The sequence below is a fragment of the Astyanax mexicanus genome, chromosome 24, assembly GCF_023375975.1.
Source record: "Astyanax mexicanus isolate ESR-SI-001 chromosome 24, AstMex3_surface, whole genome shotgun sequence".
NCBI classification, from domain to species: Eukaryota; Metazoa; Chordata; class Actinopteri; order Characiformes; family Acestrorhamphidae; genus Astyanax; species Astyanax mexicanus.
Genome location: NC_064431.1, coordinates 174806 through 202500, shown reverse-complemented (window position 1 = coordinate 202500; position 27695 = coordinate 174806). Strand labels below are relative to the sequence as shown.

The 27695-nt window shown below is 42.8% G+C and overlaps 3 protein-coding genes across 5 annotated transcripts in view; 2 read left to right on the top strand and 1 right to left on the bottom strand.

Moving 5' to 3' along the window:
• grm6b (glutamate receptor, metabotropic 6b) overlaps positions 1-3499 on the top strand; it is a 23417-nt gene extending 19918 nt beyond the window's left edge. The window contains exons 11-12 of the mRNA XM_049471925.1: positions 1-16; positions 2267-3499. The exon at positions 1-16 is cut by the window's left edge and continues 220 nt beyond it. Of these exons, the coding sequence (XP_049327882.1) occupies positions 1-16; positions 2267-2270 (20 nt within the window). The 3' untranslated portion in view covers positions 2271-3499. The remainder of the gene's footprint in view (positions 17-2266) is intronic.
• Positions 3500-4271: 772 nt separating this feature from the next.
• Positions 4272-13148, top strand: mon1bb (MON1 secretory trafficking family member Bb). Of its 3 annotated transcripts, XM_049471595.1 has the most exons (8): positions 4274-4522; positions 4695-4836; positions 4873-4905; positions 5252-5845; positions 6709-7501; positions 10261-10408; positions 10707-10878; positions 10966-13148. In XM_049471595.1, the coding sequence occupies exons 2-8, from the start codon at positions 4719-4721 to the stop codon at positions 10983-10985; spliced, it is 1878 nt and encodes a 625-aa protein (XP_049327552.1). In that variant the 5' UTR covers positions 4274-4522; positions 4695-4718; the 3' UTR covers positions 10986-13148. The 3 variants fall into 3 exon arrangements, with proteins under 3 accessions (XP_049327553.1, XP_049327552.1, XP_049327551.1); XM_049471594.1 differs by having other exon boundaries at positions 4275-4522; positions 4695-4905; XM_049471596.1 differs by lacking the exons at positions 10707-10878; positions 10966-13148 and having other exon boundaries at positions 4272-4522; positions 4695-4905; positions 6709-7538; positions 10261-10389.
• A 1702-nt stretch (positions 13149-14850) lies between these two features.
• On the bottom strand, positions 14851-27391 carry brpf3a (bromodomain and PHD finger containing, 3a). The gene is made up of 14 exons (XM_022682172.2): positions 27007-27391; positions 24468-25320; positions 23410-24068; positions 22958-23111; positions 22707-22838; positions 21918-22046; positions 21449-21755; positions 20957-21223; positions 19908-20453; positions 18081-18159; positions 17894-17982; positions 17219-17307; positions 16993-17147; positions 14851-16499 (listed from the first exon to the last, which is right to left on the bottom strand). The coding sequence occupies exons 2-14, from the start codon at positions 25305-25307 to the stop codon at positions 16316-16318; spliced, it is 3630 nt and encodes a 1209-aa protein (XP_022537893.2). The 5' UTR covers positions 25308-25320; positions 27007-27391; the 3' UTR covers positions 14851-16315.
• Between the last annotated feature and the right edge of the window lie 304 nt (positions 27392-27695).

Sequence of the window (27695 nt, the reverse complement as noted above, 5' to 3'; positions counted from 1 at the left end):
AACCCGACCGCTCGCAGTGAGGACGCTTCGGGTCACAGTCAACACAGCAAACACAGTCAACACACAGCAAACACACAGCAAACACAGTCAACACACAGCAAACACAGTCAACACACAGCAAACACAGTCAACACACAGCAAACACAGCAAACACACAGTGAACACACAGTAAACACACAGTAAACACAGCAAACACACAGCAAACACAGTAAACACAGCAAACACACAGCAAACACACAGTAAACACACAGTAAACACAGCAAACACACAGCAAACACAGTAAACACAGCAAACACACAGCAAACACACAGCAAACACAGTAAACACAGCAAACACACAGTGAACACACAGCAAATACAGTAAACACAGTGAACACACAGTAAACACAGTAAACACACAGCAAACACAGTAAACACACAGCAAACACACAGTAAACACAGCAAACACACAGTGAACACACAGCAAACACACAGCAAACACAGTAAACACACAGTGAACACACAGTACACACAGCAAACACAGTAAACACAGCAAACACACAGCAAACACAGTAAACACAGCAAACACACAGTAAACACACAGCAAACACACAGCTAACACAGTACACACAGCAAACACACAGCAAACACAGTAAACACACAGTGAACACACAGTAAACACAGTAAACACAGCAAACACAGTAAACACACAGTGAACACACAGCAAACACAGTCAACACACAGCAAACACAGCAAACACACAGTGAACACACAGTAAACACACAGTAAACACAGCAAACACACAGCAAACACAGTAAACACAGCAAACACACAGTAAACACACAGCAAACACACAGCAAACACAGTAAACACAGTGAACACACAGCAAATACAGTAAACACAGTGAACACACAGTAAACACAGTAAACACACAGCAAACACAGTAAACACACAGCAAACACAGTAAACACACAGCAAACACACAGTAAACACAGCAAACACACAGTGAACACACAGCAAACACACAGCAAACACAGTAAACACACAGTGAACACACAGTACACACAGCAAACACAGTAAACACAGCAAACACACAGCAAACACAGTAAACACACAGCAAACACACAGTAAACACAGCAAACACACAGTGAACACACAGCAAACACACAGCAAACACAGTAAACACACAGTGAACACACAGTACACACAGCAAACACAGTAAACACAGCAAACACACAGCAAACACAGTAAACACAGCAAACACACAGTAAACACACAGCAAACACACAGCTAACACAGTAAACACAGCAAACACACAGTGAACACACAGTAAACACAGCAAACACAGTAAACACAGCAAACACACAGTAAACACACAGCAAACACACAGCTAACACAGTAAACACAGCAAACACACAGTGAACACACAGTAAACACAGCAAACACACAGTAAACACACAGCAAACACACAGCTAACACAGTAAACACAGTAAACACACAGTGAACACACAGCAAACACAGTAAACACAGTAAACACACAGTGAACACACAGCAAACACAGTAAACACAGCAAACACAGTAAACACACAGCAAACACAGCAATGCAGAACCAGAACAGAACCTGAGGGTGAACTGGGACCTGGCTGAGCTCCTTATACATTAATCTGACCCCTTACCTTTGACTCCTGACCTCTGACCCCTGACAAATCTATCAGCCCAAACATCCTGTCCAGCACCAGCGTTCCTCCATACATCACTGAGAACATCTCATCACCACCAGCTCTCCTCGCTCCACTTCCAGCCGGAGCTCAGCTTAGCGTAGCATGTTAGCATGTTACTCGCTAACAGCGTCAGTTTCAGTGCTAACGCTGCTCTGTATAAAGAACATGTTTACTGTGGTAAATTTTACAGAAGTTTACATACTGTATATTTATTACTGTACCTGTAAAACACTGTAATATTATTACTGTGATAACTGTACTATAATTATTATCACAGTAATAGACTGCTGTATTTTTAAATTAGACAAAATTAGACTAGTTTTATAGAATTCTGACCATGATGCAGATCTACAGTAAAGCGCTGTAAACAGGTTCTACAGTATTAATTTGCTCATTATAAAGAAGCAGTGCTGTAAAATTATTACATATTACTAATTTTCAGTGCATTTAAAGATATTAAAGAGTTCTCTACGTTTTTCTGTTTTTTAATTTAAAGTTATTTTTTAATTATAGCTTTAAATGAGCAAAAAACACAAATGATTTTTTAAGATATTCTCCTGTGTTTAGGTGAACAGTGCGGAGTGGACCCGGACCCGCGGGGAGTAAAGAGTCTTTATTCCACTGAGATGATCTAACAGATGGAAACAGTTCTGATGAACTTTTAGGACAAATCCAGAACTTTCTCCTTCAGTACTTGTTACAGACTGAGAATAGCTGAGCTCTGCTGGACTGATCAGTTCTTCAGTGAAAGAGTGAAGAAGATGAGTAGATACTTCAGATTTGAGAATGTGAACTATATTTCTATACCCTTTTCCCAACACGGATTAAACCCTCTAGAAATGTTTTTAAAATGGATAAAACAGCTTCTTCTACCAGCATGAGTTACTAAATACCCAAACTCCCACAATCTGACTCACAGTGACAGATCTAAGAAATCAGAGTGAAAATGTCTGTAATTGAAGGTCGATGGGTGAAAGATCAGACCTGTGTTTAATATTTTTAAACTTTATTTTCCGCCCCAAACAGAGAGTTTCCCACCGATATTTAACTAATGAAACTCTACAGAATAAACAGCCGATTAGCTAAAGATCAAGAACAGAGGAAACTGTGAGTTTGATTTTTGGGTGATTTACCTGTTTAATGTTCCAGCTGGTGCAGAATGTTATTTTGTTTAACAGGTAATTGATTTCATTATTATAAGATCATCTAATTCCATACTAGAAGGCAGACGATATCTGTAAAAATTAACAAATGGCCATGTAACTTTAGAATGAAATATATATTTTAGATTGTGCCATACATTTTTCTATAAGAAACAATATTTAAGAATGTTAATTTTTTTTTTATCTGATTGATAACAGAATGAGTTCCAGTCTACCTCAGTGCAGTAAAGGGAGCCCTCTACTGGATCAAACTGAAAATATCATACACTGGGTAGTAAGAACAGCAGCCTATTTATTAAAGGAAAAAAACTAATAAACATTACTTGTAATTGTGAACTGGCACAAATCTGATAATAACAGTGTGTAGGACTGACTGGATTCTGAACTCCAGTTACAATTTACTACTTGAAACTAGTTTAGGTGGAATTCAGCATTAATCTCTGGGTGAAATGTTTCTGGGTATGTTCTTTACAGGTAAATAAAGCAAGTCTGTTCTCTCAGTGTTTCTGTTCACGGACAGTAAACTCAGGTCCAGTCTCGGAGTGTTTTGTGAATGTTTTGTTTGTTCCTCAAGAGAAAAATAAGATTAAAGATAAATGTATTTAATGTATGCATGTTTGAAATAAAAAAAATGTTAAACATATTTGGGTATATTTTCAATTTTAACAATTCAATAGAGTGTGTGGTGTGTACAGCATTTGTGTTTGTGTGTGAGTGTTTTTATATGCTTTTATATGACTCAAAGATCCAATCAGAAATAAGCAAGGAAATATCTTAACGTTGCACAGTAAATTGTTTTTAAAGATTTTATCAGAGATATTTTTAAGTAACAGATTTTTAAAATAATTATTTATGTTTTAGATTCATAACAACTTAAATTATAGTACATTTAAATTTAACTTGTGAACATTTATTTTGTCCACTATAAGACTTATTGTAGATTGTATATATATATATATATATATATATATATATATATATATATATATTTATTTATTTATTTATTTTTTTTTTAAGGAAATGTACAAATCAAAAAAAGGGAGCAATGTACACAACAAGTACATTATCAGCTAATGGAAAAATAAATATACAGAACAGACAATACTGACAGATAACAATACTAATTAAACAAGGAGCGAATAATCGTCTTTTAGGCATGAAGAAAGCACAGGTTACGTTTCACACAATTAAAAAAACAAAGACTGATATTATAGAATGCATTTTTTAGTCTCTTAAAGTGTTCTAGTGACTAGAAAAAAACTGCAAAATCACACACAAACTCACAAACAGAGTGAACGAGGGAGTTACGGCTGTAATGGATTGTACTTAAGCGTAAGGGAGAGTGTGTGTGTGCGCGCTAAAAACACACTTTTCACAGGACTTTTATTTTGTACTAAGTGTTCCGGATGTGATTAGGCGGCGCCGCTTGTTGTTGCCGGACGCGGAGTCACTGAAGCTTCAGATCCGCCGCTTTAATCTAAACCTGCTGTAACATCAGTAATACTGACCCCGCGCGCTGAGAGTGCGTGCGTGTGTTTGAGTGAGTGAGTGTGTGTGTGAGTGAGTGAGTGAGTGAGTGAGTGAGTGTGTGTGTGTGTGTGTGTAAGAGAGATCCGGTTCGCCGGGTTTAGCTAAAGCTCGGAAGAAGCTGGAGCTGCAGGTAAGTTAATCAGGTTCAGGTGTTTAAAGTGATCAAAGTGGTTTTAGTGATAATAGTGATTACAGTGTTTAAATTCCGTGTTTTATACAGATCCTGAATCCGTTCAATCCTGCTGCTGTTCAGATTCGCAGAGCTCGTATCTCCACTTCCAGTGTTTCTCTTTCTGTTTCAGAGCGGACCCGCCGGTTATGCTGAGATGAGTGAAGAACCTCAGGAGAGAGGGAGGACGGAGGAGAGAGGGAGGATAGAGGAGAGAGGGAGGACGGAGGAGAGAGGGAGGATAGAGGAGAGAAGGAGGACGGAGGAGAGAGGGAGGACGGAGGAGAGAGGGATTATGGAGGAGAGAGGGATTATGGAGGAGAGAGGAGAGTCTGATCAGAAAGGTAACAGGGGTTTATAATAGACCTTCACCCTAAAAAACCTATTTGTGTAAATCAGTGAATAAAGTGTGTGAGATTATCTTATCAGACCGGTTCCTGGGTTCAGCACTTTCAGTTTCTGCTGTGTTTGTCTGTAATTATATAACTATCATTTAACTCAAATAGCCTTTATATTTTTGTTGCTTTATTAGTGTGTCATAACTTATTCAGCCAGAACACATGACTTTAATTTTTTTGCAGTGTTCCGCTGAATACTTTTGGATATAGAGTGCTCTTTTCATCCTTATAATTATTTAGTTGTTTAATAAATTTTGTAGAAATTAAAATAGGAATAATTGTGTTTCTCCAGGTTTGCAGGTTTCAGATTTTAACTCGTCAGAAAATCACACAGACCACATTACAGAGGACTTTATTCCCAGTGGGCTGGAGGACAGCAGCTCTGTGAATCTGGAAGAAAGCACAGCAGTGCACCTGGCTGATACTACCTCAGGAGATATCCCACAACTTCAGACACTTCCTTTAGGCATCCAGAGAGAAGGGATCTCAGGCTCGGACAGGCCCCTCACCGCCGGCGTGTCTGAAACGGACTCTGGGAAAGTGTCGGAGGACTCCGCTGTGATGGATAACGATGAGTCGGGTGAGTTTGTTGTGGCTGTTTTGGCTCGTGGGAAGCTGGAGGAACAGGGGATGGGATTAAAGGGCAGATCATCACCTCTGTCTGAAACGGGCACGGCTCTGGGAGCTTCATCCCACCGTGAGGAAGACGTGACCACGGAAAGCTGGAGGCAGCACCGCAAACACGTGTTTGTGCTCAGCGAAGCTGGAAAACCGATCTACTCTCGATACGGCAGCGAGGAGGCCCTGTCCTCCACCATGGGAGTCATGATGGCCCTCGTGTCCTTCGTTCAGAGCGGAGACAACATCATTCGGTCTGTTTATTCAGGTAAGATTTACTACACTGTTTGGATTAAGACTGCAATTAACCATATTCCATAATTATATTCTATATTTGATCTATTTAATATTGTTTGATTTATTGGCTAGTATAATTTTTCCTCATGTTTGTTCCAGGATAAAATCAGAATAAAAGATCGTGTTTTATCTGTGTGCTGTTTTTATAATGTATAATGGGGATGTGTTGTTTGGTGTGGATATGATCCTGTCTGATCTAAAATCCAAATTACGTTAATGTAGTAATCCTTTGTATTATGTTACAGTGTTTATGGAAAGGTTGGATTAGATACTTATTATTATTACTAGGTACTTATTTAATGTTACCAGTCAGAGTAGATAGATAGATAGATAGATAGATAGATACTTTTATTTATCCCGAAGGAAATTTAGAGTAGTTTTGAAGGAAATAAAAGTACTTTTACTTTGTAAATCTGTTTTATAAGAGCAGAACTTAGTTCTGCACGGTTTGGCCAAAAATGAATATCACAGTATTTTTTAAGACTCTAATGGTTTGACGATATATCACGGCCCTCTAGCGGTGTGGCGGTATGAGAGAAACGTTCCCGGCGCGGTTTACCGAATAAACCAGTATACCGCCCGGCACTAAGCAGAACTGATTTGACTGATACTGTGTGTTGGATTTGTGTTTTTAATCAGAATGATCTGTTTTGCATCTCCAGTCGTAAGAAGCAGTGTATTATTTTTTGGTGTAGTTTTACGCAGAATACATAACATTTTAAAGCACAAAAACCCGAACAGGATGTGTGATGGTTTAAGTTCATAAGAAATACAGTGTTCATGGTGGTCAGAGGTCCTGTTGATCTGAAATGCTCTTTACTGTTGTGGTTGTAGATGAGCACACGGTGGTGTTCATGCAGCAGGGCCCGCTGGTGCTGGTGTCCGTCTCCAGCAGCCGTCAGTCTGAGCAGCAGCTGCGGGACGAGCTGCTTTACGTCTACAACCAGATTGTTAGCATGCTAACGCAGGCTAGCATTGCGCGCATCTTCGAGCACAAGAAGAACTATGACTTGCGCCGCCTGCTGGCCGGTTCAGAGAAGATTCTGGACGGCCTGCTGAACCTGGTGGACTCTGACCCAAGCTTTCTGCTCTCGGCCGTGCACTGCTTACCCATCTCCTCCTCCTTCAGGGACTCGCTTAGCCAGATCCTGCAGAAGGCCATTACTCCCAACCTGGTCTTCTCCATCCTCATAGCTAAAAACCAACTACTGACCATCGTCCAGGAGAAAATGGTCATTGAAGACGCCCGGCTTGACCCTGCTGACCTCCACCTTCTTCTCAACCTCATCGGCGCCTCCTCTGCCTTCCAGGCCGGAGAAATCTGGACCCCGATCTGCCTCCCCAGCTTCAACCCAGACTGTTACTTTTACGCCTATATTTCCTATCTGGACCCGCCCAACTGCACCGTCTGCCTGCTGCTGCTCTCTACAGACAAGGAGGCATTTTACGCTGTGGCTGAGTGTAAACGGAAGATCGAGGAGGCGATGATGGCCCAGAATGCTCTGAGTTCTATAGCCAAAGCCCAGTCCTACAGCGTCGGGCAGGTCGGGGTTTCAGATCTGAGGCATTTCATGTACAAACCTTTCGACGTCCCGGACAACCACCGCCAGCTCACGCAGTTCACCAGGTAAATCACACCACCGCCAGCTCACGCAGTTCACCAGGTAAATCACACCACCGCCAGCTCACGCAGTTCACCAGCCGGTGAATGATTCTGATTTATTTGTGTGTTCGGCTGCAGCGTAACCGATTTCACTCTAAACCACGGTGTTTATCGCACCATAGACTTTCCCATAGAAATCAAACACTCTGTGTGTTTTAATGTCATTAATTAAAATGTTATATTATACAATTACTTTTAAAACCAGAAACATTGACACAAATTGGAATAATTTTTGCTGAGAATTCTGTAAAAAAACATTTCTTAGTTGATTAGATTATACAGGTGCTGGTCAACGAATTAGAATAATTTGAAATAGTGCAATCATGAAATTCTTTGAATGCATTTTTTGTGCAGAAAGCAAATCAGGTGTTCACCGCACCTGTCCTACTCGTTAGACTAATCACAGAACTCGTTACCTGGAAAAAAATTTGCTCAGCTGAGCTTTCCAAAAGGCCCATTTAGGCCATTTAACTGTGACACTGTTGTTTTATTGAATTAGAATAATGGAGAAACCGTTTCATTGAATTAGAATAATTTTTATTATAATTACAATCATCACTTTCTCAGTATTTTGTGGCTGCCCCCTTGGCTTGTATGACTGCCTGAAGTCTCCGCGGCATCGATTTGACCAGCTTGTCGCAAGTTTCCGCACTCACAGCTTCCCAGGCAGTGGCGATGTTCTGCTTCAGTTGGTCCAGCGTAGTAGGCTTTCTGTCGCGAATTTTCCCCTTGACGATGGCCCAAAGGTTTTCAATGACATTGAGGTCAGGCGAGTTGGCCGGCCATACCAAAACTTCAAGCTGTTTTTTAGTGAACCAATCTTTTGTCGACTTTGCCGCATGAGCCGGTGCAAGATCCTGTTGAAATATGAAGTCTTCTTCGCCGAACTGTTCCTCAACAGTCGGAATCAGGAACGTTTCCAGAACATCTTGATATACGGCAGCATTGACAGTCTTCTTGAGGAAGCAGAGTTTCCCTACACCTCGAGCGGACATGCATCCCCAGACCATAACGCTCTGGGGAAACTTGACGGATCTTTTCACGCACTCGTGGTTGTAGGTTTCGCCACCACGACGCCAGACACGAGGACCTTGGTCACCGAAGGAGATGCAGAAGCGTGATTCGTCACTGAAGACCACTTTCTGCCAGTCTTCAGCAGTCCACTCGCCGTGTTCTTTGGCCCACTTCAGCCGTTTCTCCATTTGTTTCTTGTTTAGCATCGGTTTTACTGCTGGAACGCGAGATTTGAAGCCGAGTTCACGCAGACGACGGTAAGTGGTTGATCTGGAGACGTCAGCGCCGGTCTGCTTGTTCCACAAGTCGGTGAGCTCGGAAGTAGACTTGAACCGGTTGCTGACTGCGATCTTTCTCAGCTGCTTGTTGTCGCGAGCAGACGTTTTTCGGACGCCGGAACAGTTGGTGCGCTTGCTGCAGTTTTTCTTGAGAGCTTTGCAGACGGAAGACTGGCTGATGCCGAGCTGCTCAGCAATTTTAGTTTGGGTCAAGCCTTGTTGGCGAAGGGCTTGAATTTGAGCCACTATTCCGGTTGAGAGGTTGCGCTGCTTACCCATGATTGATTTTACAACTTAGAAATTCTACTCAACCCTGACTTTATACTGCACAGTGAACACTCTTCACAGAAAACAAAAATTCGAGCATTTATTCTAATTCAATGAAACGGTTTCTCCATTATTCTAATTCAATAAAACAACAGTGTCACAGTTAAATGGCCTAAATGGGCCTTTTGGAAAGCTCAGCTGAGCAAATTTTTTTCCAGGTAACGAGTTCTGTGATTAGTCTAACGAGTAGGACAGGTGCGGTGAACACCTGATTTGCTTTCTGCACAAAAAATGCATTCAAAGAATTTCATGATTGCACTATTTCAAATTATTCTAATTCGTTGACCAGCACCTGTAAATGCTGATTGGCTGCAGTGTTGTTTTGAGGAAATGATGGATTGGGTTTTCTGAATGTTTGTAATATTGACGAATATGAGGAACTGATATTTAAAAAAGCAGCTGATCTGGTGTTTTTGTAGAGACTATTCGCCACATGATCATTTGAATTCTACTAAAAACAAAAAGTCACAACTTGTTAATTTGGCATCTTCATGCTATTAAAAATAAAAAAAACAGAAACCTTTTTGTTGAGAGCATTCTTCTCATAATGAAGATTTGGCAGGACTTTTACTTAACCAGGAAAAACTGTACTGTACAACCCCTCATGTTTCTGAAAATATTTTCATGATATATTTTTATAGGGGAATATATAAATGAAAAATCTAAATTTTCTGTTTGTTAATTTATTAGCCTGCAGAGATTAGTTGAGGTGAACAGTTATAAATGATTATAAAGTCGGGTTCTGTAATCAGAACGTACGACCTGTAGTCACACTGCCCCCTGCTGGAGATCGTTCCAGCAAAGCCAAAAAAACTAACAGTATAAAAATCTGTTAATTACTGTTAATGTAATCAAAACAGAAATCATAACACATAATCTAATGATTAAACTCAATCTACCGATAAGGACATTTTTTCAAAATGAAGCTGTTTGGCAGGTTTTGTTGAGTCTGAGCTGTTTGTGTTTGTTTTCTGAGAACATGCTTTTTCACTAATAAACACACTTCTAACGGTGGTGAAGTGTTTCTGAAGTTAAAATGTGCAGAGATGTAGTTGGTAAGGGATGGTCGGGGTTCTGAGTTCAGTGTTGGATGTTTTGTTTCAGTCCAGAGCTGGAGGCTCCGTATAACACTGATGAGGAGAAGCTGAGGCTGCTGGACCTGTACAGAGATTTACACAGCCGGATCCACAGCAGCTCCCGCCCCCTCAAACTCATCTACCACGTAGCCGAGAGAGAGACGCTGCTGGCCTGGGTAAGACTTACCTACCGCCCACACCTCTATACGCTCTGAGGTGTTATCTTATGAATGAGGTTGCTTGAACACTGGTCAGTGTGTTAAGCCAAGTGAATTATGGGAGTTGTAATGAGGGTCTGATAATAGTGGGTACAGGTGAACTATGGGCCAATGACACAGACTGGTAAACACTGTTTCAAAGCTATATATAATTTGAAAGGTACCTCTTTCATGGAGCTTTTAGTGTGTAGAAATGTGAATTATTATGTAATAACTCGTTTTTGGTAACTCAGTAGTTTGGATCTGTGCTCTGCAGGTTACAAGCAAGTTTGAGTTGTATACGTGCTTCAGTCCACTCGTGACAAAGGCCTGCGCCATTAACGCCATCACCAAGCTGCTGCGGTGGGTGAAGAAGGAGGAAGACCGGCTGTTCATCCGCTACCCACCAAAATACTCCACCACCCCCAACCCTAAGAGCTCCAGAGGAGGTAAGAGCCTCCAGCCTGATCTCTGAACTGCAGTCCGGTTCTGCTCGAGCGTGATCTGAACTCAGTCTCTCCTCACTGACCTTTCAGATTCACACGGACCGGCCTGACCCCCGCAGATCTCCCGGATCCGACCAAACCTCAGCAGCGCTGTGGAAGACTTGAATCCTTCAAATTAGTAGAAACAGCCTGAAATTTTTCAAATCATCTGAAATAATCAGTTTATTAAAGGAGTTTTACAGCAACCCTCTCTCTGCTGCACCTGCAGCGCACAGTCCAAAACCACCCACCAGAATTTCAGCGTTTTTCTGTTCTTTTCAGGGAAATCTAGGAAAATTGTGTTTTGTTTAAAAAATTATTTCTAAATGACTCTTTTAAACTCTAATTAAACCTTTAATCCTCGGCCTCTCAGTGGTCCAGCAGACTGAGGCGTTGTCACTCTTTTCAAAGGATCGCTGGGTTAAATCCCGGGTCTGTTTCTCCATCAGCAGCCAGAGTCCGAGAGAGAGAGAGTACAGTAGGTGTGCTGGTCTTCACCCTCCTGGTGCTGGGGGCTTTACCAGTGATAGGGGCAGGGATTGGGTAACTGGCCTTTTGAATTGGGGAAAAATTAGTTAAAAAAAAATACAATAATTATAATTAAACAAACATACAGGAATGTTTTACCAATAATGACATTTTATCTTTTAAATATAACTTTTTTTTATGGCGTTCAGGCCATTTCTTCCCTCTCCATAATATACAAAAATATATTTGATATTTATTGAGCAAATTCAGCACTGTCCCATGACTTCTATTAAAGCTTTGTTTCAGCAGAAACACTGTTTTACTAGAACATAATTTCTACATGTGTTTAATAAAAAAAAATCATGGCTGATCTGATTTAGCTCCGTCTCCGCTCTCCCACAGCGTTCAGAAATTTTAAATTTAGAAAGTTTACGCAAACAGTGGTGTTTAATGAGCTTCTTCTGCACTTTTTAAGTTATTAATGCCTGGTTTTAAATGTCAGGGCTCTCTGGATTCTAGTAAGGAGGTGTGGAGCTACTTTGAGCTGGATAACGGTGTAAAAAGTGATTTATCAGGGTAAATTATGCCCCGTATCTCCCAGTCTGAAGGGTGTTTGTTGGATAAACTGTTAAAATTTCTGGATCTCTGAACACTGGGAGAGCGGAGGTGAGCTATTCATCAAAGATAAGAACTTTTTATCATGATTTACCACAACAAAAGTCCATTTTACTCCAGAGTTCTCCTTTAATTTCAGCTACACATTCAGACAGGTGATGGCGGTATCATTGAGGATGAGTGTAAATAAATAATTTTAATTGAATAACTGAAGGTAGTGAATCGAGCACCAGACTCTAAACACTAAACATTAGAAACTGCTTTCAGGATCTGAACCATGAGAGGATTACTGACGCAGATACGTCTGGTTCTGGTTCTGCTGCTCCACGGTGTTTAACTGGTTCATGTGTTTCTGCTCCAGTGCTGTTCTGCAGTTTAAAGCACCTGATTAGAAAGAGGTTAATCTAGTAATCTAGTTAATCTAGTGGATTATAATTTAATCTCCATTTAGAGTTCTGTTTAATCCGGACTCACCCTTCATTTCTTCATCTTGAAAATCCCTCAATTTCTTCCTCCATTAAGATCGAGTTCTTCTGTAGCGTCTGCTGTGTATTTAAGTTTCATGTTAGACTCTGGATATGATCAATATTTTATAAACTTGTGCACCCAGACCAGAACCAAAGATAAATCTCGTAGCGTAAACAGGAAACGTCTCACAGGAAGTTCTGATCTGTAACCGTAGCGACACTGTTCTACACAGATTAAGGTATTTAGTTAAAATAAATGTTTTCTTTATTCTACTGTAACTGAAACGGGTCTTTAAGAACTGGCTTGTTTCTATTTGAGTTAAAAGAAGTTGTAGTTATTTGGTGTTCAGTGTATTTAAATACATTTTCTGACTAAAATGATTTTGTTTCTTTATCTCAGTCTGTGGGTCGAATGTTTGCTAAGTTTTGCTGGTGGTAAACTGCTAGCAGTTGTCTGTCATTTACTGAATGAAAATTTACACAAATTGCGTGTAAAACAAACATGGCCGCCTGAATAATAACATTTAAATAAGTCTAGTTATGATGTGTGACTAAAATAACATGTTTTTTTTTAATACTGTCCAGGCATGTAACAGTAAAGAATTTAAAAGAGGATAAAACAGTGATGAATGTTTACTTTTGGAAACTCTGTAATAAAGAAACACAGAAAGGTGCTGACGTAAATCTTTGTCACTCTGTTCATTTTTCATTTGATATTTACTGTTTTTACAGCCAAAAATAATATAATATAGAAATACAAAAATCTGATGTTTGTTTACTGTGATGAGGAAATTAATTACATTTAAAGAAGCATACAAGTACTTGATCTGTTTTCAGTCAATAAAACTTGCCAGAAATGTCAATATTATAATTTTTTAATTTTTAAATTAATAAAGTATGCTGCCAATAGATTAAAATGAAAAATATGTAAATATTTAGCTCCAGATTAGGTTTGAGTCAGTCTGTAGAAACGATGCAGATCCAGTTAAAATGATCCTTCAGCTCCGATTAACAAAAAGCACTTTAATCACAATTCTTAAACAGTTCTGCCCTGTTCGGTGCGGAGAACCAGAGTTTAATCCGATTAAAGGAGATACTGGATCTACAGAACCACGGTCCGGTTCTCCTGCAGGGTGAAACTCTTTTCTAGATGGTTTTCTGCACTTTTGAACCAATCACAGGAAACTGAGTCTATAAATAAAGCAGAGGAATAAAGACCCGGGCTGAAATCCGGCTCGGCGTGTCGGATTTACACCCGGAATTTATTTATTCAGGTTCTGTCCTGGTTTGGGGGCGTGTCTGTAACTTCTGTAATGCAGCTTTAATTCAGGAATTTTCACTGAGACCATAAAGAAACAGATTCTGCCCATAAATTTCAGTCTTTCCAGAAAAATCCAGCACTTTTAACAGGATCTATACTGATGTTCAGTTCATTCTGTCTTTATTCTATGTATGGTTACTGAATAGAAATATATATTTTGTATAATTCCAGAATAATTAGAAGACAGGACACAGACTCATAGACTCAACAGTGTATTTATTTCCCGTCTGAGAAAATACTGTTTAGACATGTTTTTGGTACAATTAGCTGTTTTCACAGGCTTTAAAAAACAAACACCTTTCGGCATTACCGTATTTATTATCCCAGACTACTTCATTATTCTTCACTTTAAACTGCTAAGAACTGATCTCTATATGCAGCGATACTTTCTCAACTTTTATAATACTCAGCAGAACATTCTTAAATTACATCTCCTTAATTACTATTAAATAACAATTCTATAACCACACAATATAAATTAAAATGAAATGTACAAATCTTGGCATTACTTAATTTACATTTTAGTTTTTAAAAACCACGTGTGCATATGTTCTACATTACATGCATTCATATGTACAAAAGTGGGGCGTGCCCCAAAACCTAGAGCTTAGCGACACACCTGTACCTGCGAACGCCCCGCCCCCGCCCCACCCCCGCCCCGCCCTGTTAATAAACCTCTCTTATATTCAGAAAACAAACAATAAAACCAAAAGATCAATCTGATAAACATGTAATAATTAACAGTAAAAAAAAACAGCAGTTAAAACATAATGAACAGTAAAATTCACATCAAAAATAAATTCATTAACCTTTAGTGACGTTTTAGTACCAAATAGATTTCTGTTACGTCGCGTTCTTAGCGTACTACTGGTCACATGACCAACCCCATTAGAAAGCTCCAGAACTGTGCAAACGTAGTTTTTTATAGTCCTAAGTTTAAAATGTATTTATTTATTAAATTCATTTTGGCCACAAATCCACAAGTAAAACGTAACTAAAAATCTAACGCTGAATCCTAAACCTGTACGAAACAGAACGGAGAAAAACGACTCGTTCCTAATGATGTGGCAGAAAGAATAAACACATTTTATTTTCAGAGATTAAAAAAAAAAAAAAACGCTGATCAGCCAGAACATTAAAACCACGTCACCCTGCGGTAACTGAAGACCTGCTGGTTCTGTTGGACCATCACAGTTTAAAAAGTGATTTTAAATGTTTTTGTTTTTCCAGATCTGAATTTAATGAATTTTGCTTTTTGTACAGAAGAATCATCAAGAACAGGTTATTAATCACAGCTGTGTTTCTGAATCAGAGAATAAAATAATTATATTTATCTGAGCTAAACTCATAAGATCCGTCCAGTACATTATAAACACATCGTACAGAATCATTTTCACTAAGATTAATATTCTCCACTGTGTTTTTATCCAGGAGAGAGAGACTGGTTGGACTGGGGAGACACACAGTCCAGTCTGTTAAATCTGAGCTTTAAAATAAGAGGTTTAGTCTGGCCCTCATAAATAATAATTAAAATATTCTTCATTAGTTCAAATATCACTGACTGTAGTTCAGTAAATTAACTTATATTAAAGCACTTAGTCTCGGTTTACGTTTCGGTTCAGGTGTGTGTGTGTGTGTGTGTGTGTGTGTGTGTATGTGTGTGTGTGTGTGTGTGTACCTGAGGCTGCAGGTTCATTACTGTTTTAAATCCAGTTCAGGTTCAGGATGTGATTATTATATAAATGCAGGCAGGCTGAGAGATAACGGAGTTAACAGGAGGAGCCCGGCGGCGAAGGGGTTGTGATTGGGTGGTTAGATAGGGAGGAGGGGCTTCAGGCAGGGCTGAACAGATTGATAGTAAACTGATAGATAAGGTAATAAATCAGGTGATGTGCTGCAGGGCGGGGAATGTTTATATAACTGGTTTAGTTGAGTTAAACGCGGCGGTGGCCGAGCGATCAGGTTAGTAATTATTCGGTCATGAGGACGGGTTCTTAATTCTTCTGAGGGTCCAGATGATCCAGGCCTGTTCAGAACTTCTGATCCAGATGTTTTGTTCTGGACGTCGGTCTAGAGTCTGTCAGTCGTTCTTAAACTTTAAAACTTTACATTCATTTTGTTTGGTTCGTTTTCTTTAGGTTTAATATCTGCATTTTGTTTATTGTGAAAAAATATTGTTTATGGTGAAACCTTAAACTATGTTTTGATAAAGTAATATATAGTGCTATGACTATTAAAATAAATAAATATTAATGCTAGGACTAACATGTGGATACAGGTGAGGTTTGTCCATCTGCAGAAACTCACTTTGCACTTTTAAATGTACTTCTATTCGCCTTCATTTACAAAGAAAATGAAAGTTTACAATCATACTGACTAATATATAAGATGTCTATATAAATTAGTCTAAACTGCCATTGAAATAAACCCCACATGTTTTTAATTAATACATAAAAGAGTTTCCTGCTTAAATCATTTTTCATCATTAATTTACCGACGTTCAGGTTTGTGTTTATAATCTGGTTCTGATTCAGAGGAAAGAGGACGGGCTGAAGTCGGCGTTTTCTCTGACGTGGTTGAGGTGGTTCATGGCGCGTTCGTACGCCGTGTTCACCGACTTCCTCACGTTACGCTTCTTCCCCTCCATCAGCCGGAGCTTATCCACCGTATCATCCACTCCCATCGGATGGAGCTTATCCAGCGGCAGCCACTGCCTGAGAACCACAACACCAGAATCAATCAATCAATCAATCAATCAATTTCCCCCAGATTCAGTTACAATAAGAGATCTTCTGTGGAGTTAGGAGGTTAATGTATCATTGTCCACTGTGTAGCGCAGCCTTTAGCCTAAAAACCTTCAAACAAACTTTTACTCCCAAAAAAAAAAAACATAATAAGAAACACAAAAATTGTAGAATTTTTTTTTTTTTTGCAAGTGTTTTGTGGTTTATGATCACTTACAAGGTTTTACAAGTTTTTCTTCAGTTTAAAGGGATTAAGGCAAGATTAAAAACTAATTCATACATATGTTTAATGTTTTGTCTGATTCTTTGTCCTGTGATCATGTTTCTGTAAAGCTGCTTTTTGAAACACCAGTTGTAAAAAGCGCTAAACAAATACATTTGATTTGATTTGATTTGATAATGATGACTGTTAAAATATCATACATGACCTCGAGAGAAAAAAATGAAAAATTGATTTTTTTACCAAGTTCTTTTTGTGTCGAAGAACAAAACCAGGAAGAGTTTATCTTCAGTCTCGCGGCGCCGCCACTCGCCCAGACGCAGGACCTCTTTAGGCGGCACCGGGATCGGGATGCCGTTGTGAAGAACTCCCTCTTTAGGCATTTCTGGATCTACTGTCTACAGAAAAGCAGCTTTAGCAGCAGAACCTTCGTGATCTGGACAGTTAGAGAGGATCAGACGGATCTTACCATCGCCGGGTACGAGGGATACCCTCTGCATTTCGCCCAAACCAAACTCAGAGGCTCCAAATCTTCACTCTGCTGAGAACTGCTCTTCACTGGACATTAAATAAAGAGATTAACTTTAATAAAATTATTAAATTAAAGATTTTACAGTCTGCTATAAACAGTCTTTCTACACTTTGGGCAAAATGACACTTTGGAATCTATTTTCTTTTTAAAAGTAGTAAACAGACAGTATCTAATCAATCAGAAAAATAAGCACAAAACAAATCTATTTATACTGTAGCAGAATCTTTACCTTTTATCCACCACAAGTTTAATATATATCCACAAATGATCTGTGATATTTTTGGTTATGGAAGTTTAGTACTGTTACACTGCATAACACACAGCAGTACAACAGATTACGCTTATGATTCTGTTTATAAATAACTATAATCTTTACATTTTCTCTTTAGAGGAGACTCTAAATTAGTTCTGCAGAAAATGAGATTTCAGTCACCAGTATCACTACACGTCTCTCAGAACACAAACATACAGATTCATGTATTTTTAAACAAGTAATAAACAGAAAACCAGCATTTTGTTTCCTTCTTTAAATACTGATTATCTTTTAATATATTATTCTAAACCCTGGAGAGATCTGATCCTTCAGGTCCTGCTAAACTCAGAGACTCGTACCTGAATCAGACTCCGGGTTCGAGCTCTGAGCTGCTGCTGGAACTTTGCTTAGAGCTGGTTTTCCACGACTCCGTTTAGGAGGTGAAGAACTAAATCACAAAAACAAACAAACAAACAAACAAACATTCCAGTTAGGATATTTAAGTTCATGTCTATTTATTCATTAAACCAGTGAGAATTTTCTTACCAGAGGTTTTGAGGAGCAGGAGATGAATTTTCAGAGTCCGGGGAGCTGTCCCTCTGTTTCTTTACTGCGTTTATTAATCCTAAAATAAAACATTTAATATGATCAGTGTTTTATGCTGGAATTTGTCCAAATATAGTCCACACTCTTTTCCTCTCCCTGCAGTAATGAACATCTCTATATCCTCAGAGTGTCATTACAGTTATATACAATATATTTACTCTTAATTATAAAACAATTAATACCTGCAGAAACCAAACCCTGAAACAGAGTCTGATACAGCAGAGTGATGGTGTGAGGAGTGATGGTGTGGGGAGTGATGGTGTGAGGAGTGATGGTGTTTGGGAGGTGCAGTATTACCGTAGTGTTTGGGAGGCGAGTGGTGTGAGGAGTGATGGTGTGGGGAGTGATGGTGTGAGGAGTGATGGTGTGAGGAGTGATGGCGTGAGGAGTGATGGCGTGGGGAGTGATGGTGTGGGGAGTGATGGTGTGGGGAGTGATGGCGTGGGGAGTGATGGCGTGGGGAGTGATGGCGTGGGGAGTGATGGCGTGGGGAGTGATGGCGTGAGGAGTGATGGCGTGAGGAGTGATGGCGTGAGGAGTGATGGCGTGGGGAGTGATGGCGTGAGGAGTGATGGCGTGAGGAGTGATGGCGTGAGGAGTGATGGTGTGGGGAGTGATGGCGTGAGGAGTGGTGGCGTGAGGAGTGGTGGCGTGTGGAGTGATGGCGTGGGGAGTGATGGCGTGAGGAGTGATGGTGTGGGGAGTGATGGCGTGAGGAGTGATGGTGTGTGGAGTGATGGTGTGAGGAGTGATGGCGTGTGGAGTGGTGGTGTGAGGAGTGATGGCGTGAGGAGTGGTGGCGTGTGGAGTGATGGTGTGGGGAGTGATGGTGTGAGGAGTGATGGCGTGAGGAGTGATGGCGTGGGGAGTGATGGTGTGGGGAGTGATGGCGTGGGGAGTGATGGCGTGGGGAGTGATGGCGTGGGGAGTGATGGCGTGAGGAGTGGTGGCGTGAGGAGTGATGGCGTGGGGAGTGATGGCGTGGGGAGTGATGGCGTGAGGAGTGATGGCGTGAGGAGTGATGGCGTGGGGAGTGATGGCGTGAGGAGTGGTGGCGTGAGGAGTGGTGGCGTGTGGAGTGATGGCGTGAGGAGTGATGGCGTGAGGAGTGATGGCGTGAGGAGTGATGGCGTGGGGAGTGATGGCGTGAGGAGTGGTGGCGTGAGGAGTGGTGGCGTGAGGAGTGATGGCGTGAGGAGTGATGGTGTGGGGAGTGATGGCGTGAGGAGTGATGGCGTGAGGAGTGATGGTGTGGGGAGTGATGGCGTGAGGAGTGGTGGCGTGAGGAGTGGTGGCGTGAGGAGTGATGGCGTGAGGAGTGATGGTGTGGGGAGTGATGGCGTGAGGAGTGATGGCGTGAGGAGTGGTGGCGTGAGGAGTGGTGGCGTGTGGAGTGATGGCGTGAGGAGTGATGGTGTGTGGAGTGATGGTGTGAGGAGTGATGGCGTGTGGAGTGGTGGTGTGAGGAGTGGTGGCGTGAGGAGTGGTGGCGTGTGGAGTGATGGTGTGGGGAGTGATGGTGTGAGGAGTGATGGTGTGTGGAGTGATGGTGTGAGGAGTGATGGCGTGTGGAGTGATGGCGTGTGGAGTGATGGCGTGAGGAGTGGTGGCGTGAGGAGTGGTGGCGTGTGGAGTGATGGTGTGAGGAGTGATGGTGTGAGGAGTGATGGTGTGGGGAGTGATGGTGTGGGGAGTGATGGTGTGGGGAGTGATGGTGTGAGGAGTGATGGTGTGAGGAGTGATGGTGTTTGGGAGGTGCAGTATTACCGTAGTGTTTGGGAGGCGAGTGTGAGCGCTCGCTGTCGGAGCTGAGGGCGGTGGAGCGTAGGTGGTGGGGAGACGGGGGGGAGGATTTGGTGGTGGGCGGGGCCGACAGTAGGCGGGTCTGTGGAGGTTCCTGGGCGGTTCCTCGGTGGTTGAGGGAAGCAGGTTTGCGTTTTCTCGCCCCGTTTTTAGCTTTTTTAAAGAGGATGGAGGTCCGGCGGCCAACCCCCAGCACGGGGGAGGCGGGGGGGCTCTCCAGAGAGGAAACCCCGTTTACAGGCTCCGCCTCCTGCAAACACGCAATCTCTCCATTTTCCTTCAGGAGCTTCTCCTCCTCCACCTCAGTCTGTCCTGCTGCTTCGCTGTGACCCCGCCCCTGCGCACGAACCCGCCCCCTGCCCACCTGCCGCTTGCCGGATTGGCTGGGCGTGGTGGTGCCGCCGGTCTCCAGGCAGAACATGGGGGCGTTTGGAGGAGCGTCGGCGGGGAGAGGGGAGGAGGTGGGGCAGGACGACTCTGATCTCTGAGATTCTCTGGATTTAGTCGATTCTAAAAAAATAGAAATAAATTACAGTTCCCATCATGCTTTGAGGCAGGGCTCTCACCACGTGGTCATTTAAAAACACCGCCACCGCCGGCACTCCGTAAACCACATTCTGTGATTAATCTAAATTAGTTACATTTAATCATCAAAGTATTTTAAACTGGATTAATTAGCTGAATTTTATCATTTATAATCTCCCTGTAATGAACATCAGTCAGTAACAGATGCTGTAATTGCTGTAGATTTAGTGTTGGGGTGGCGATTTGGCCCTAAAATAATATAATGATATTTCATGGTATTTTTTCGCACATAATCAAATAATAACAGTTTTAAATACATTCCAATATATTTTTATATTATTAGCTGAAATTTGTTGTTCTGTAATAATAAAATATACCAGCCCTGCTTAAAGTGTTTAAAAATTAGATGCAGATATTAACAGAATTTGGATATTTGAGTATATTTTGATTAAAAATTTGGTTTATTAAAGTTGGTAATAATGAATCACCTGGAGCGTAATCCACTTTTTCACTGCGTCTCTGTTTCTGACGCTCCTTCGTCTCTTTATTGCGGCTCTTCTGCAGCGCCGATGTTCTGCGCTGGCGGCTGAGTTTGTGCCGGATGCTGTTGATCTCCCGCCGCAGCAGCCGCATGCGTTTAGTGCGGCCCCCGCTGGTGCGCATGCACGTCACCGCGTCCAGCTTGTTCAGCAGCTCCTTCAGTTGGTCCTCTGAGGACATGTGGACTCTGTTCTCAGGATCCAGCAGCAGATCAACTACAGAACAACGAGACACAGATCAGACCAAAACTGCACCACTTCAACACGATCAGCGTTACCGGTTACAGAAAGTCTTACAACAGGAGAACAGGTGAACAGAGATTTCAGTAATTCTGCAGTATAAGCAGTGCACTAGTGTCGCACTAGTGTCACTAGTATTGTTATAATCAGAGAACTGGAAGAAGACGTTAGGATGATGATAAAATGCTGTGAAATCTTTACCCTCGTCCCAGCAGGACTTGCTCGCGTTTGGTTTGGAGTCCGGAAGGTGCATTCCTGTTTTGGGGTCCAATCCAACGCTAACCGCCTGGCGCTGGGCGTTCCGCAGGATAGCGCCCCCTACCTCCTTCAGCTGTGTGGCGGCCTTGTGGAACACGGTGTCCGTGGAGTTGTACTTCAGGCAGTTGGACACCATGAGGTTAAAGTCTGCCTCCAGGTCCAGCACTGAGCAGTATTTATGGGCCTCCAGCTTCTCCCGCATGGTGGAGAAATCCATCGGATCAGAAACAAACTCCAGATAATCTGGAACCTAAAAAAAGAATAAAAATGTTCACTTGTTTTTCTAAGACGTCTACACTTTATAAACTAAATACTTTATAAAATAAAGTTTTCACTTACTATAATAAACTGCACATCTCAAAGCATGGAGAAAAAAGGTCTGTAGATAAACAGAGAGAGGATGGGACTCTACCTCCTTCAGGTTGACGGGTGAAGTGAAGATCTGCGCTGTGTCTTTCTCCTGCAGCTGCTCCAGTGTAGAGCGCAGAAGCACCAGCGCAGGGGTCAGCTGGAGCTCCAGAGAAACCTGCTGCAGCTTCATCTGCATTAACAACAAAAACAGATCTCAGGAAGCTGAAGCTTTACAGCACAGCGAGAGCGGAGCGCTGTCCTCAGATCAGTCCGAGTGCAGAGTTCGGCTGGTCTGTGTTTCTCTCAGGCTCTTCTTTAGTTTCTCTCTTGAGGAATAAAATCATAACTAACCCTAAACTTAAGAATAAAACACTCCTAAAATCAATCGCTAATAAAACCAGATCTCCTAACTCTGGAGCCGAGAGATAAAGAACTGAAAAACAGAAAATTGATTAGGACCAATATAAACTAAAACATTACACATTATTATAGAAAACTTTCACAGACTGGATTTTTTGATTAATTTTGATGGTAACAGTAATATTTTTAACAATATTTTGCATGCTATCTGATGTGGTGATGTCATGTGATGCTAACACGTTATGTGATGTTGTGTGACGTGTTATTTTTTATGATGTGTGATGTTGTGTGATGATGTGTGACGTGTTATTTTTTATGATGTGTGACGTTGTGTGATGTTGTGTGACGTGTTATTTTTTATGATGTGTGATGTTGTGTGATGTGTGATGTGTGACGTGTTATTTTTTATGATGTGTGACGTTGTGTGATGTTGTGTGACGTGTTATTTTTTATGATGTGTGATGTTGTGTGATGTTGTGTGATGTTGTACCTGCTCGCGTTTGAGCCTCTCTCTCTTGCGGATTAACTCGATGAGCAGACGAGCTTTCTCCAGGTCCTGCCTCAGTTTCTGCCAGTACTTCAGCTCCTCTCTGACGGCCTGCAGCCGAGCGTCCGGCTCCCTCTGAAACAATCATCATCATTATACACTAATAAAATATCATAGAATTAATATTCAAGTTACAGTACTGATATACCGAATACATTTATAGTAAAACTGTTTTTTAATCTTGAGGAACAGACCTGCTCGGTTTTCTGTGTTTGGAGGTGTGTGTGGAGGCGGCGGATGAGTGGAACTCCGTTGCGGGAGTGGCGCTTCAGAAGCCAGTAGTTATGAAGTCTCTGCATGAACTGATTCTTCCTCTGAACAGAAACTCCGGTACAAATCTTATTCAGCCTGTCGGGAACCGGAACACAAATCAAACACACTGATCTCCACAGAGAACCTTCAGAGACCCTCCATCACGCTGTGGCTAAAAAACAGAAGCTGCATCCAGGTAAATTTAGCTAAAGCAGGGCTCTATTTCTGTGTTTATGTTTAATTGGCTTATTTTTAATTGTGATAGTTTAACCACGTGTGTTGTGTTATATAATGATAAATACAGACGAGAACTGTAGAGATTAAACAAGCGTCTGGTAGCTGATTTACAGCAGGATGGTCAGGAGGTTTGCTGTAAAAGTTGTGTAAAACTTGCCTGTAAGACGGAATCTGTGGAACAAGGAGAAGCGGAACTCCAGTTTTGCGTGAAACTCCATCAGCACTCTTCCTCGTCTTCTTCTGCTGCGGTGTGGGCGGAGCCTTCTTGTTCCCGCGCTGGTTCTGCTGCGCCGCGGGGCCGAGCGTGTACGCCCTCTGACCCCGGTTATTACGCCCCCCCGCGAACCCCCCGTCCTCGTCCCCCTCCGCCGTGGCCGGGGAGTGGCTGCCGCAGAAGGCCGTTTTTTTCACGGTGAACGTGGTGCCGTTGGTGCCCGTCTCGCGCACCGGGTCGATCTTCATGAACAATCCGGCTCTCTGGGCGCAGGTCACGTGAAACGCCCGGTAGCAGTTGGCTTTGTGGCACTGGATGGACGCCCCCCTCCCCCTCTGTTTACACAGGTAGCAGGTCAGCTTCCACCGGGCCGGCGGAATGTTCTTCACGCCCTCGATCGGCTCCAGGAAAACCGTGTTGGCAAAACAGACCTCGGGGATCCAGATGGCGCAAACCACATGCGCCCAGCGCCCGTCGCTCGTCTGCTTAAACGCCCCCCCGCGGTTCGGGCACAGCACACAGTCCACCGGCCGAGAGGGAGACTGCAGACACCGCCGGCACAGCCACTGACCCTCCGGTATATACGGCACTCCGTAACACTCCTAACCCCAAACACAACACACACACACACACACATTAACACACACACACACTGCGGGAAGCTTTTAAAACAACGTTCTAAAGAGAAACATCAGAAAGTAAAGGGGAGGAGTTTCAGTGCGTTAAGAGTATGCGCACAAGCCTAAGCTGAACCCTCGTATCTCCAATCCCTCAGACAAACTGCATCCAGAACCGTCATTCAATAACAGAATCCCACTAAATCTACTGTTAACAGAAGGGAAAGCCTTTTAACATACTGCGTAAATGATTACTCTATTTGACTAAATCTAGTAAATGTGAACCCATCTGAACTTCTACTCCAATGGAACAAGTTCAGAGAGGAAAACAACTGGAAAAAATACATGTATAAATAATAAATGTGTGATTTTATGTTTTCTAACCTGATGCACGGCCAGGTTGCAGATGTCACAGAATAAAATGACATTGCTGTTGAGGCACTCGTCGTCCATGCAGACGCAGCAGAACGCGTCCTCGTCGATGGTGTTCTGGGACAAGGCCTGGCTCCTGGACTCCAGGATGGACTCTCGCTCCAGCCGGTCGATCAGCAGCTCGAAGGTGTCGGGCTGGACGGAGGCGTGTCCGTCCGAAACTCGCTTCTGATTCACCATCTCCAGCCAGGCCATGTCCTCCTCATCCATATCGTACTCCGCCTCCGTCTCCAGCTCTTCCGAAGTTTTTTCCACATATCGGTAATAGGCCACAGGAAGAGGCGGAGCCTCGTTAGGAGTGAAAGCGTCCAGTTTGCGGAAAGTGGGTTTGGGTAAAGGTCCTTCAGGCTGAGTCTGGTGGTCCTGGTGCTGTGAAAACTGCTGAGAACCGAAGCGTCTCGCTCTGCCGCCGCCGTTCTTGCCATCTTTTCTCCTGGCCTTGTTGGTGGAGGTGTGGTGCACATGGCGGCCGCGGTTTTCCTGCTCACTGTTCTCCTTGTTGCTGTTGCACTCCTGCACCTCCTGCGCCAGCAGTTCGTCCTCTGTGACGACGGCCAGCGGGTCGAATATGTTGATCCGATGGATTCTCCCCTCCAGTTCCACTTCCACCATCTTCTGCGACTGAGCGTACGTTAGTGTTTCTCGAGTAACGGAGAAGTTCACCCTGCATGGAGAGGGTGGACGGAGTAAAACGTCCAGCTCTGATTGGCTGGAGGCAGCAGCACGGCCCCTCCCCCTTCCTTTGCTCCTGCTAGATGCGGACTGACCACCACGTTTCTTTATCTTCCTCATTCTCGTGGTCTACCTGGGAAAAAAAAAAAAAACGTTGGTCATGTCTTTACTGACGGCAGTGGGAGAAGAAACAGGACACAATAAAAATCACACCTTTACACGTATATTGTTTGCTTCTGCTTAATTTGTAATAATTAAATTAGCAGTTAATCTTTCAATCTTAGAGAATGTGTCTGTGTGATGATTTAAAATTAGACAAAGGTTGTTTGCAGAATTATAGTAATTCTAGTATTGTGATGCAAATGCATTCCCTTACTTTAGTCATGTGACCTTTCACAGATCGAACAATCTACAACTACAGGGATCTACTCTCTCAGTGGAAGAACGATGAAAATGAAAAGATTTACCAAATTAAAACATTTTACTAACAAAAACAAAACTAAAGTCCGACCCAGACGGATTTGGACAGTGAGAAAAATATTCATGATTTGGGTTCTGAAATAAAACAAATGAGATGAAAATATAGTGTTTCAGGTTAAATTTAAGAGGTTAAACTAGGACAGGGGTAGGACAAATTCTCTAAAGCTATTTGATAAGCTCTATGGTTTATTCCTTTGTTAATCAATCATCAGTTAAGCAGGTAAAAGGCTGATTCCAGGTGTGGTTTGTGCATTTGGATGCTGTTATTGTGGCACTGGGTCTCTGGTGTTTACTGAAGATGTAACAGAAACAGAAGGATAAACTCTGAAGTTACAGGGATTTACTTTCTGCTCAGATTCAAACAAACGCAAAGAGCTGATTGGACGGTGCTGAACAATGCAGATGGACGACCTAAAATACACTGCTAAATCAACCCAGGAGTTTATAAGGTAGAGAAGTTGAATATTCTGCAGTGATCAAACCAATCACCTGATCTGAACATAATCCAGCAGAATTTCACTCAATTAGTACAAAACTAAAGACTCAAACCAAAAGAGCTGCAGTAAATATAAAGCATCATATCCAGACTTCAGACAAACAGACAGGATTCTCAACTAAGTATTAAAATAAACATTTCATTTATGGAAAACTTAATTTGTCTTAATTTAAATAATTTTGAGTCCCTGAAATGAGACTTTACAGGATATTTTCACATCCTATCACCCATTTCATATACCCGGCTGTGTAAACGTTACAGCTTGTAAATATTAGTGTGTAAACGTAAGAGTGTACCGGTCCTAGTAACAATCATTAGGCTTCCTCTAGCTCCAACCAATCGGCAGTGGAATAGGCTGCACGTGACTAATGTAAACCAATCAGCGTTGGGCGCTGTGAGTGCTCCTGCTATGTGCGGTAGTTTGGTTGCAGAGCGCTGAGAGCGGCCGGGAGAGACGCGGCCATTTTAAGGGCGCAGAGAGTCCGCGGATACACACACTACCTCTACACTATATAACACTATATAACACCCCAACACAACACAACCCCACCAACACTACCGCACACAACACCCACACCACCACAGCCCCGCACACCGTAACACTACACTACCAACATTCAGAGCCCCGCCACGAAAACACAGCCATAGTGAGCGCAGCTCCGCTCCCAGCGCGCGCACAACCGAGCGGGAGGGAAGCGGCCGCTGAGTGTGTGTGTGAGAGAGAGAGTGTTGCACAGAGCGCTATGTAAACCCGGGTTAATACAGGGTGTACGGTGTGTGTGCGGGGTAAAGGCGCGGTGCGGTAATAAGGTGTGTGTGTTGGGGGGGTAAAGCCGCACTCACCGCCTCCTGATCAGCGCGCGGACTCGCTCGCGCCATCCAGCCATTCCGCAGCCTCCCGCGCGCCCCGTCCCCCCGCCGCTCCTCTCACCGCTGCACAGCACCGAGCCTCCGCGCGCCGCTCCCGGTGCTCCAGCATCCCCCGCGGGCCGCGGTACCGGTACCTGGGCTGCAGGTGAATCCCGGCGGCGCTGCAGCTGCAGAAGGTTCGGTTATACCGAGCAGAACCCGCTCCCTGCCCCCTACCGCTCCAGCCGCGCGCCACGCTCGCACTGCGCGCTGATTGGCCAAAACCTGTACCGATCTCCCACCTCAGCCAATGCGCAGCTAGCGCGAGCATAAAAACAGCACGCGGTACTTCCCTGTTGTGTTCGCGCGCCTTTTAGATTCCGGGTTTAATGCCTTCCTCATAACATAAACACACACCTACTTCACTAACATACACACCTACCTCATTAATACACACACCTACCTCATTAATACACACACCTACCTCACTAACATACACACCTACCTCATTAATACACACACCTACCTCACTAACATACACACCTACCTCATTAATACACACACCTACCTCACTAACATACACACCTACCTCGTTAATACACACACCTACCTCACTAACATACACACCTACCTCACTAACATACACACCTACCTCATTAATACACACACCTACCTCAATAACA